Source organism: Equus quagga, chromosome 14 (assembly GCF_021613505.1).
Source record: "Equus quagga isolate Etosha38 chromosome 14, UCLA_HA_Equagga_1.0, whole genome shotgun sequence".
Taxonomy (NCBI): Eukaryota; Metazoa; Chordata; class Mammalia; order Perissodactyla; family Equidae; genus Equus; species Equus quagga.
Window position 1 is genome coordinate 22,956,856 of NC_060280.1, and position 12,271 is coordinate 22,969,126.

The following is a 12,271-nucleotide window of genomic DNA, read 5'->3' on the forward strand; positions in this document are numbered from 1 at the left end:
TTATTAAGCAGGTACTGTCTGTCAGGCTCTAGTAGGCAGTTTGCACTCATTATCTCATTTACATTTTAATTCTCCAAGCATTTCTTTCAACAACCCTGAAAGATTTTGTAAGAGGCTGAGTCCCCCAGTTAGTAAGAGATGTTTCGGAACTAAAATCCTACTCCGATTGGCTCCAAGCATCTGACTGGCTCCAAGCTCTTTCCCCTCTCTTGTGCTTATAAGTCAGCCTAATACTTGCCCTGACTGGGCTGTGACTCTGACCCTGGCTCTAACCCAGCTAGATTATCCACTTTTGATCTGAGCCTCAAGCCAAACCCTCGCTTCAGCCTCAAACTAGAATCCACCCACCTTGCCTCCTGCTCCTGGCTCTTGATTCCTGGCTTCCAGTGTTTGCACTAGATCTTCCCTGGGGTTGGATGGCCCTTCTCCCTACTAATTTGATTTCCTTCCAAGCTCGATACTTTATTTCCATCTGTCTTCAGGGCTAGCAGCCAAATCCTCAGAAAGAAAAGGGTGAAGTGTGGAGGACCAAACAAGCTGTGAACACTGAGGAAGAGTGTATATCCCAAGTGTTAGCCGGGCGAGGTGTCCTGAGGTTAGTGACCCAAGGTGGGAAGTGGGTGAGGCCCTAGGTCCTGTGGGAGGGAAAAGAGCTAAGCCAGAGCAGCTGGGCTCTCAGCAGGAGGTCCCTTTGACATTCTTGACACCCATGTAGGAATCTAGCAGTGACTCCAAAACTCCTGCCCTCCTCTCACTGTATGTGTGCAGAAGGGAGAGCTGGCATTGGCAGCTCTTCTCCAGAGCAGTGGGTGGTCCCTTGTCTCTGGCTGCAGCCTTGAGATCACACTTCAGCACGTTGGGCAGGCTTGCTGGTGACTGGCTCCTTCTCCCCTGATTACCAGTGTTACTGCTTGCAACAGTCATTCTCAAGAAAGGAAGGAACTTGCCTGGCCTCAGCCTCAAGCTGAGGTAATCTCTTTCCTTATCTCTCTAAGAGAAGCAGTAAGACAGACCTAGGTTTTATGCCATCTGACTGAGGAGCCCTGTGATATTGGCCAAGTTATCTAACCTCCCAGAGCCTGGGTTTTCTCATTTCAAAATGGGGTAATAATAGAACTTTCACATTTGGTTGTAAGGGTTAATTGAGAGAATGCACTTAGCTCAAGGCCTGGCATGAAACAGCTTCTTAATAAATTGTATCTAATACTTTTAATTGTTTATGGGCTTCAGTTTCCTGATCTGGAAAAATGAGCATAATAATAATAATTTAAACTTCTTAATGTTTTTCTAAGAACCCAATGAGATAATGGATATAGAGCAGTTATGAATGATTCCATAACAGTGTAAAAAATTGGATATTTCCTTGATTCTCTAAATCAGACAATTCTCAGCTAACCTTTTAACCACCTACCTTATGGAAAATTTAATCTCACTTGTGTTTTGTGGCTTTCTTTCCAATCTGTTTTCCCCTAGTTGAGCATCTTGCAAAAGTCTCTGGGGGTTTTATGTTGGACAGAATAACTGGAGGTGGGGAGGGCCTCGGCCTTCAGACCATGCCTGTTATGCTGGTGTGCACCTTGTTCAGGCCTGTCCTCCCCCTTGAGGGTGCTGCTTTGAGGCTTCAGTGCCAGCTTGGACATGGTGATCTTTCCTGTTTCCATTCAATTCTTAATGTTCTCTATTCTGGGCCCCCTGTGAAAGTGGGGTCCAGGCTACTTTTCTCCCCAGAAACATTGTGATACGTAGAATTTTGGCTCCCATTACCTTTGTCCTCTGGTGTTATTCCTGGGATTTTGGCAAAAGGGGCTGCAGATTTAATTAAGATTAATAATCATCTGACCTTAAAATAGATTATCCTGGATTATCTCAATGGACCTAATCTAATCATATGAGCTTAAAAAACAGAGATCTTCCTTAGCCTTGTAATAGAAGGGAAAGTAAGAGATTTGAGGAAAGAGGAAGATTTAACTTGACTTTGTTGGCTCGAAGATGAAGGGCCCATATGTCAAGGAAATAAGGACCTCAGTCCTACAACCAAAAGGAATGGAATTCTTTCAATAACCTGAATGATCTTGGAATCAGATTCTTCCCCAGAGCTTCCAGAAAAGAGCCCAGTTGACACCTTGATTTTGGCCTTGGGAGGCCCTGAACAGAGGGCCCAGTTGAGCCACACTGTGCCTGGATTTCTGACTCACAGAACTGTAAGATAATAACGGGGTACTGTTTTAAGCTGTTAAATTTGTGGTAATATGTTACAGCAGCAAAAGAACACTAATACAGTGCTCAAGAATCCCATTCCTTTTCTTAGTCTTGGGGACTCTCCTCTCCTCAGGTCCTGAAGATTCTGTTTCTTCAACTCTAAGCCCTCACAGACGGTTGGGCACAATTCACCCCCTAGGTGAAGTGTTTGTAAAAGTCTAGGAGCCTTGCTTTTCACAAACAAAACCTAGGGCAGAGAGTTTCTGAAAATTTCTATTTTTGATGCTGCAATTTAAAAAGGTTTAAGTCTAGGGGATACAAAGATTTATGTAGTTTCTTATGATGGGAGGAGGGACAAAATGAACAAATTGGAAATGAACATCTCAATAAAAGTTCCTGACACGTATATAAGTACCCAGCCTAGTACTTAACATACAGTAACGAATATGCTTTGGAATTAAAAAAATTTGGATTTTTGTTGTTCCAGGAATTTAAAATTTGGGTTGCCTTCTGCTTATCCTGACCTAACTCTATCCAGTTTTACCCAAAATTATTAAAACATTATCTTCTGTGCCATGATGAAAAGCACTCCACAACTAAAGGACCCCAGCATGTGGAATTGCTGGTCTTCAAGGTGACTTCAGGTGTGGTGGCTCCACCATAAGGAATTTGATCTCTTCATCCTGGAACATCAGAAGCTGAGCAAGATGCACAGCTGTCCCCAGAAGAGTTTTGTTTCTGCATCCAAGATGAGCCAGATGGCCACTTATCACCCTCCTTGTGCTGTAGACCAGGATTCTATGGAGTGGCAGGGATCACCTGTTCTAAGAGACCTTTCTCTTGGGACAGGTGTGCATACTGTATTGTGTCAATGAAAAGCATATTCTCACCTCTCTAAATCCATCAGGTACTACTAAGATGGCCTTCATAACATACCCACCCATTCTAGCTCAACCTGATTTGAGGGCAGATATGGTAGGAAAACCTCTTGAGAAGCTGAACATATCTTCCTCCAAGTTTAGGCCTCTATCTGCTTCAACTCTCATCTCTTTGGTTGCCAAATATATATTTGAGTACCTGCTATGTGTCAGGTAAAGTTTTGGCCCTGAGGATACAGTGATGAACAAGACAGACTTTGGGCCAGCCCTATGGATCCCATATTTTGTAAGAAAGATAATCACAAAATAATCACATACTTTTAAGTGATTTAACATGCAATGACTCTGATAGTCTCTCCTGACACCTTGACTCCAGCCACAGCCTTAGTTTCTCTTAAAGAAAGTTTTGTTCCAAGTCCTTAATGTCTGAATGCATCTATGTCTCCTGCACCTACCATATGCAAAAGGTTGGTCAGCTTTGAGGAACCAACAGTTCTAGGGGAATGTCTCCATGACCACACATCAGCTGATGCTCCCACACATCCCGCCCTCACAGCACTGAGGGCCCTACCCTACATTCTCTCATACCACCTATAATAGTCATTTTTGATATTCTATAATTGCTGATTTGGCATCCTGAATTTATGGGCCAAGCTGATGACCAGAGTTGTTTACATCACCCCTGTGGTCTGGCTTTTGAAGGTGCTTGAAAATGATATTATGTACCTTCTAACCATAAGCTCCTAAAATGGTTTCACTTCCTGCCCAATAGGGGACATCCCCACCTAAAAACTTCCCACCACTATAGTAATAAAGGCTTTTTGTCCATGTTTTCCCCTTGCGTCTTCTGCCTCCTGATTAACCCTGGTGCGTTCCCATGTGGCCCTGTGTGGCGCAGTATGCCCCTCCTCTTGGGGACTATAAGTAATAAATTATTCTTTCAGTGGCATTGACCTGTGTCTTCACTCAGTCCTATTGATAAAGGAAATCCCAGGTACATTTTAAAACACCACCTGGCACAGCTCAGACCCAAGACTGGCTAGGCCCTGGAGGAGCTAACATTGTGATCAAGGTGAATATGATTCAGAGATGACATCAGACTCCTCCCCACAGACCCCACAACACCTTCCCTGCCCCAGACCTGCAGACCTCTTTCCAAGTATGCCAAAGTTACTCCAAAACTCCCCAAATACTAATCTTCAGTTCTCTTTAACCATGATATTCCACTCCACCCAATCTCTATTCTTTGGAATACCATATAGAGAAGGAGGGCTGGATTTCTGCTAGCATCAAGGCCAGCTTAAACAACTGGCATGGTAGGACAGGATCAGGTCAGTGGTTCTGGGAACTATTCTCCCCTTGGAATCAGTACTGAATGTGGCATAGCCCTGGTCCCAGGCTCCAGGGCTGGGCCAGAGGAAGGAAAAAGGAGCAGAGGTATCTGCTCTGGCTCACTAAGCTAGATCAAACTCCTCAGAGCTCACGAAGTTGGGGACACACACTTTGGTATGAGATGCAGTGGTCAGTGTGTGTACGTAAATAAGTCTATAAAAGCAGGTGCCCAATTACAGCAGTATGATGCATAAGCCTGTTTTGCCTTTGCTAAGTACTGATCCTCGATTCATCACGTACCCCATCCTCTTTGAATCCTACCCACCAGCTACTACACAGCCCATGCCCCTTGCCCGTGTGACCCAGAATTCAGACAGAATTCATCCTGGTCCACCAGGGCTTTGCCTTTTCCCATTAGGCCAATAAATGCTTAGTGAGGAGGCAAATACTTTATTGAAGTGCATCTTGCAGGGTATACTTGTGGACCTCCCATACGAGGGGCATTTAAAGATTGTCTTGGAAGAAGAGGGCTCTGGGTGTGGTTTTGTGTGTTCACAAGTGTGTGCAAACCTGTGGAGGGCATCTGTGTGTCTATTGGTGTATGATGCTCAGAATGTGTGTATTTATGAGGTGGACGACTGAATGTGTATATGTTACGAGGGTATAAGACATATCTATGTGTGTGAGAAAGCAAGTGTGCTCTGAGGAGAACTCCACAGCATTTTATATGGAATGCACAGTCTTGGGGCCAGAGTGTGTATGCTGGTGAGTGGGGAATGAATGTGTGCTATCCTCCTACACCCCTACGTGGGCAACTACAGACACAGTTTACTCCCATGTCTGTAACAGCAGACATGATGGCAGAGTTTCTGCAGGCAGGATTTCCTCTAACTCTGGATTTACTTGTAGGTGGGGGGCCTGAGGATAGAGATGGGGTCACTCTGGGCCTGGGGGACCCTCCTGGCCAGCCTGCCCTCTCTACTCTTGGACGTTCCCTCCTCAGTTTCACCCTCGTCATCAGCCTCGGCCAGTTCCTCAGGCATTGGCCACTCTCGAGTCTGCCACTCCAGCCGTTCGATGCGATAAGCAATCTTGAGTGCGCTGGACTCCAGCTCAGCCAGGAGGCGGGCAAACTTGGTCTGCAGATCATCCAGTTGCTGGTTGAGGCCTTGCAGACGGGACTCTGTGGCCTCCTGTAGGGCAATTTCAGCTGCTTCGGCATTTACGTCCAACTTGTTCATTTTGAGCAGGATCTCACGGCCCTTTTCCTCCATGACGGTCTGGGCCTGTGGATACTCGCTCAGTACTTCCCGCAGGTCCTCCTTGCTCAGGCAAAACAGGTCTGAATAACCTAGACTCTTGATGTTGGCTGTGCGGCGGTTCCCAGACATGTTCCCTGTGGCACATAGGCAGACATGTGAGAAGAATAATTAGTCAGGTTGGGTGTGAGGGGGCATTTCACTCCTGAACCAGGACCCCCACCTTCATATTTGCCCTTCTGAGTCTCTTTTTCTGCTTCATTAACTCTTTCATTCAGTAAAGAACTGGGGACTAGGCCATGTGCTGGGTGGATATCTGACTTGCCTCTAAGAATTCACAGTCTAGAGGAGGTAGACATTTAATCGGATAGTTACATAACAATATAGCTGGTGCAGTATAGACATATGCATCCGGTACTGTGGGAAGATAGGCAAAGAGCCCCTAACAAGCTGCAAGGTAGAGAATTTAGGGAAGCCTGGAGGAAGTGATGCCTGACTGAGTAGGAGGTAACTAGGGGAATAGAGGGAGGGAGGGAGGTATCTAGGCAGAGGGAGGAGCATGAGCAGAGGGATGGAGGTAGGAAAGTTAGGTGGATGCAGATAATAGTAAGTAGTCCAGAGTGGCTGAAGTGCAGGGTGTGAGGAGCGTGGAAAGAGGAGGAGAGAACCAAATCATGCCGAGTCTCATAAGGCATGGTAAAGAGTTCAGACGTTATGCTGAGGGCAGTGAGAAACTACTGAAATATTTTAATCAGGGGAGCTGTATGGTATCATTTGCATTTTAGAAAGATACTGGTGGGGGGCGGATGGGAAGAGAGGTTAGGCCAAATGCTGCAAAGTCTCATAGCTAGAAGGACCTTAGAAGGGGCAAGGGAGCCACTGTTTGTTGAACGCTTGCTGTGCACCAGGCACTGTGCTGGGTGCCTCACCCATACAGCTTATTTAATCCTCACAAATAACTCTTTGGGTTTTTAATATCAGCCCCATTGGATAGGTGAGGAAATGGAGGCCTAAAAAAGGGAAGTGACTTGTCTGAAGTCAGGTAGACAGTGGCCAACTCCATATAGGATGTGGAGCCTGAGGAGTCCTTAGGGGACAGATGTGAGGCCTTTAGAACAACTAGACAGTGGGATTCCCAGGCTGAGAGTATATCCAGCCTCAGTCAGTCACAGTGCACTCACCCCCTTTCATCTCCTGTAGCATCGGTTGAACAACTCCTACTGCACAGGGCTGATGAGAGGAAAAAATGAGCCAGTGTAGAGTACCTGGCCTGACCTAGCCTGGAGTTGATGGAGTACCTGGGGATTCCTTCCTTTCCACTTGGCTGTGAGAAAGTTGTTCCTTGTACTGACCCCAAGTGTGTGTACTTATTACCCATATGACCTAATTACCTGTGGACAAGTTCCCAAACTTCTCTGTGCTCCAATTTCCTTACCTTTAAAGTGCAGATAATAGTACGTACCTTATAGAGTTGCTGTGGGAATTTAATGATTTGGTACATGTGAAGCACTTTGAACAGGGCAGGTACTAAGCACACAATAAATATTAGCTGCTATTATTATTATTATTATTATTATTATTATTATCTCTGCTACCTTCCACCGGTCTGTTGGTGCTTCAGGTTGACACCTACAGAGCATGTGTCCTCTCTCTTCCAAGGACCCACCCTCCTCACTGACCTTGGATCAGCTTCTTCTCAGGGAAAAGACCCTCCATGTCCTGCCTCTCTCCTGAGCCCTCTGGTGACTCAGGCAAGTGCCAAGTTTCCTTAATCTGTAGGCCCTGATGTACCATCTGGTCTCAGTACTGGGGTCTGCTGTCCCCATACACCTCCCCTGGCCCTGTTCCCAGAACAAATGCTGGGGTACCCACCTTTGATGTTGATGATGCTGATCTCCCCAAAGTAGAGCCCTGCACCAAGCACAGCGTACTGTGTGATTCCATCATCTGCCACCACGGCAAGTTGACCTTCACGGATGATGTACATCTCTCGGCCAATGTCCCCCTTGCGGCAGACATATTCACCTGGTGAGTAGGTCTGGGGCTGCAGCTTCAGCACCAGCTCCTCTAACAGGCTGGCCTCACAGTTCTGGAAGATCTGCACCCGGCTCAGAGTAGACAGGTGTACAGACACGGCCACTTCTGCCCGCAACCGCTCGGGCAAGTGCTGTAAGATAGCTACCTCATTGGTCATCTTCTTGTTGATCTGCAGGTGCTGGTACCTGGGGACAAGGGCAGCACCAGTTCCTCACCAGCCCCCTACATGCCTGCCTCCACACCTTCCATCAGTGCTCAAGTTAGTTTCAACCAAGAGCCCAACCACACTGAGATCTCACAGGGGCATGAGAATACTTGACAGTTGGCTGATGAATACTTTCAGTCCGCAATTTCCTTTGCTGGTCACAGATAGGTTTTGACCTTTTCTTCCTCAGCCAGGGCGTGGAAGCCTCTACCAGCTGACAATGAATAAGATACTCTTTACCTCCTGTCAGGCTCTCCCCACCCACCAGTGAGTGATGTTTTGTGCCATCCCACTGACACCTACTTCAATCACCAAGCCCTGTCTTCTCTAGAGGCCCTCTGCTCTAGTCCCCAACTTGGTGTCGCTTCCTATTGTTCAGCCTACAGTATGGACTACCATAACATAGTCAACCATTTTGTTGTTGGCCATCCCCAGGGTGGGGAGGGATTGCCCTTCCCTGTTTACTGCTTCCAGGCCCTCTGAGCCCTACAGGCAGTGCCAGTTCCCATTCCCTGGTCTCCAGGTTATCCTTTCTCATGCATGAGTTCCTCTTCCTGTCAGTCTCTTACCCAACCCCTCCCTCTAAGGCCAGATCCAATTAGTGGAGGACATTCTTTTTCAAGCCTCACCCAGTGAACCCCCCAATGAATGCAACATCCTGACTGCCCTGCCTGGCCCCTCAGACAATAAGAAACCAGCCATCTTCCTCAGATTCTATCACATACACCTCTCCCTGTCCTGGGCTGGATCCCCATCATCCTCACCAGTCAATAACTCGCCGCTCCAACCGGCGGTTGACATGCTGCAGCTTCATGTACTTCTTCACAAGTGCATGGTCTGGGTAGAAAGCTGCATCTGCAGTGTTCATGTTGTAGATGACAGAGCTCATGCTACCCATGATGGTGGCAAAACCCATGACGGCCAGCAGGAAGTCTCCCACCATGAAGAGGTACTCCTCCTCCCGGGCTGGCAGTGGCGTATCGCCCACGGTGGTTAGGATCAGTGTGGAGAAGTAAAAGCTGTAGAGGTACTGGCGCCGCAGGCGCTCAAAGCCAGGCTGTGCGGGATCAGGGTACACCCAGGAGTCACGCCCGAAGCCCAGGTACCTGGACAGGGCAAAGTACAGGCAGCTGTTCCAATGGATGACAACAAAAATGTAAAGCATCAGCTTGGCAATGCGAAAGGCGTTTGGGTAAGCTGTGCGGGTCTCTGTGCGGTCAAAGGCCTCAAAGAGGCGGGGTGCCCTCAGAAAGCGGTTCAGCCTCAGTGTGGGTGTGTGCGGGCCCAGCTGCAAGTAGGCCACGTCTGTGGGCACCAGGGAAGCCAGGTCCACGAGGAAGCTCCAGGTGCGAGCATAGCGACTGGCGATCCTACTCTTGTCCACCACAAGGATGCCCTGTTCCAAGAAGCCTGGGGAGGAAGAGGGGAGGTCAGGCTGGGGTCAGCTGTAAGATGGAGTCAGGTATGTGGCTCAGTCAGGGTGCCTGCCTACTCCTGTAATAAGGGTGAGGGTGGGCAGGCCAGGCTGGGACAGAGGGACAGTCACGGGGACAGGGTAGTGGTGGGCATAACCTGTTCTAGGGTTTCTGTGGTGAGCATAAGGGTGTTGACAAGCATAGAGGCATGTGAAAGTGCCATCAAGGAGGGGGTCACTTTCTTGTTACTAAGAGGAAGGGAAGACAGAACAAAGGGTCAGTCCTGGGACTCACTGACCTGTGTGGAAGCGCACCACGATGTCCAGTAGGTACAGCAGGTCACTTATGTAGTCCAGCACTAACCAGGCTACCAGATAACCATGCTGCAAGTCAGGAAAGCAGGCTCTGCGTGGTGGGGAGAGAACGGATTTGTTTAAGGGCACTCTCCGAGTGTGAGGTCATCTGCCCAAGCCACACAGCACTCTGCCCTGGGCCCTCGCATAGGCCCTGCCCCTCCCCGGGGTCCCACCCAAAGGCCCGCCCTTCTCCTGGGTCTCAGTTTTTAGCTCTTTTCTCTGCTTAAGGCCCTCCCGTGGCCCCACCAAACCTGCTGACGATGATGAGGAGGTTATACATTACTGGGAAGACCATTGTGTTCAGCCACCAGTAGTAGTAATCCCCAGATGGGTCCAGGACAGGCAGCGACTTCCTGGGGACAACAGAGGAAGTCTGTTTCATTTATTCACCAGACATTCAATGTTGAGGGTCTGGGGGCACCAAGAGGAATTAGGCTTTATCTAGTGCAGTGGACAGATCTGACACCAGGGACCAGGATCTCTCACCTGGCCTTGGACGGAGCAGGGGGCCTGGACTCTGTTGTCTTCACTTTGATGTCCTGGTTCATGGTTCTGTGACCTGGTGCCTGGGTGTGAGATATCTAGGGCCTCTGCCTGTAGGTGGCTTCAGAAGGTGGGGGCTAGCGTCTGCCTGCCTGGAGGAGGCTGCCTTTGGTCTCCAGCTGCGACTTCTCTGTCTTTGGTGTCTGAAGCTCTTAGCAACACAACCAGGGCAAGCTGGTACTGAGGGGGTGGAGGCAGTGTGGCTCCAGCTCCCTGCCCTGTCTCCCAGGGCCTAGGCTTACACCTGCCCAGCTAAACATCACTAATGAGGTCCCTGGAGAAGGTGAGGGTGCATGCCTCAGGGGTAAGCCTGGGCAGTGTGTCACCTTCCCCGCCAACAAGGTGTAGTACATAGGGGCCCTCTAGGTCAGGAGATCTGGGTGCCAGTGTAGGCTCAGTCATTCATTCAGTTTTACATTGTGCAAGTTCCCTGCTTGGGCCTTATTCTTTATTCACTTAACAACTATTTACTGAATGGGTCTTTTGTGTCAGGTGCTGAACTAGTCTCTGGGGACGAAGAATGCGTGTCACATCAGATGTGAACTCTGCTTTTATTATATGCACCCTTATCTACATCCACATTAACCTTGCCTCTTTCCTGCTGGATGAGTGTGACAGGGGCCATCCTGTGGGGTTTTGCCCCTATTCCTTCCTGTTACCTCTAGGGCCTGATCCCACCAGCTATTCCACATGTTTCCTAGATCCTCAACCTCTTTCAATTTCCCTTTCTGTGAACATGCCTAAATCTCTCCCATACTAAAACAAACAAAAAATCTAAAAATTCTCCCTCAGCTTGATGTCCCTTTAACTACTATCATCTTTCTCAGTCAACAAGTCATAATCAGCACACCTGCTATGTGCCAGGTCAATATTGTGCTAAGCACTGGGGATAAAAGAAGAATGAAAAACATTCCCTGCCCTCCAGAAACTCACAGTCCTGTAGGGGAAATAGTCAGGTGTGCAGGCAATTACACGCCAGACTGGTGGGTACTCCTTTAGGTGGATACACAGAGGGCTATGACAGTACACAGGAAGGGAAAGGAAGGGTCCCAACTGAGCCTGGATTCTGTAGGAAGAATAGGAGTTAGTCAGGTATAGAGATGAGATGGTGAAGAGCACTAGAGGCAACATGCGTAGAATGTGCAAAGGAATAAAGATTTCCAAAAGCATGGGTGACAGGGAGAACATTAAGTGGTTTTTGTAGAGAACCTGAGGGGCCAGTGGTGAGAGATGAAGCTGAATGTTGGACAGACACCAGCTCAGGGAGAGTTTTGTCAGCCATGTTATAAATCTTGGATTTTATCTAAAGGCAATGGACAACTTGTGAAGTGTTTTGCACAGTTGAGTGATATGGTCAGATTTGTGTTTTTGGAGAGTTTCTTGGAAGAAACGTCTATAGTCCCCAACATTTTATCGAAATCCCCTTTTGCCATGGTTTCTGTGATACCATAATTTCTTGGTTTTCTGTTTATTTTTTCTTAGTGTCTTTCATAAGCTCCTCTGCCCATCCCTTCCGTGCTGATGTTTTTTAGGACTCTGTCCTAGGCCTTTTCTTTCCATCCTCCCAACTCTCTCTGGCCAATCTCAGTCACCCACAGGATTTCCTTTCCCATCTAATGACTCCCAAGAACTCTTTCTGAGCTGCAGACCTTTGTATACCACTAATTTCTCACTGGATGTCCCCACTTGGATACCCCACAGTCACCTTCAGCCCATTGGGTCTATAACTGAGCTCATTATCTTCCCCCATCTGCTCTTTCTTTTATAATATCTATCTTTGGCATTTCAGCCAAAATACCCAACACCAGTATTTATTATTATCGCTATCATTATTATTATTGTATGACATTTTGGCGGTTTTTAAAAATGGTCACAAATTCTTTGACGCTCCTCCCTTATGACTATTTCAACTAATAGAGTACAGCAGGAGTGATGTTGTGTGACTTCTGAGGCTAGATCATAGAAGGCCATGCAGCTTCCTTCTGGTTCTCTTGGAATGCCAGTTGTTTGGAAGCTCCCTCTCAGGATGCTCCCTCTTGGAATCTAG

The 12,271-nt window shown here is 47.9% G+C and overlaps 1 protein-coding gene across 1 annotated transcript; it reads right to left on the reverse strand.

Moving 5' to 3' along the window:
* Positions 1-5,345: 5,345 nt before the first annotated feature.
* On the reverse strand, positions 5,346-10,229 carry CNGA4 (cyclic nucleotide gated channel subunit alpha 4). Its single transcript, XM_046684797.1, is given in 7 exon segments — positions 5,346-5,383; positions 5,386-5,805; positions 7,541-7,890; positions 8,675-9,320; positions 9,624-9,730; positions 9,933-10,034; positions 10,168-10,229. Coding segments are annotated over 7 exon segments (1,725 nt in total).
* Between the last annotated feature and the right edge of the window lie 2,042 nt (positions 10,230-12,271).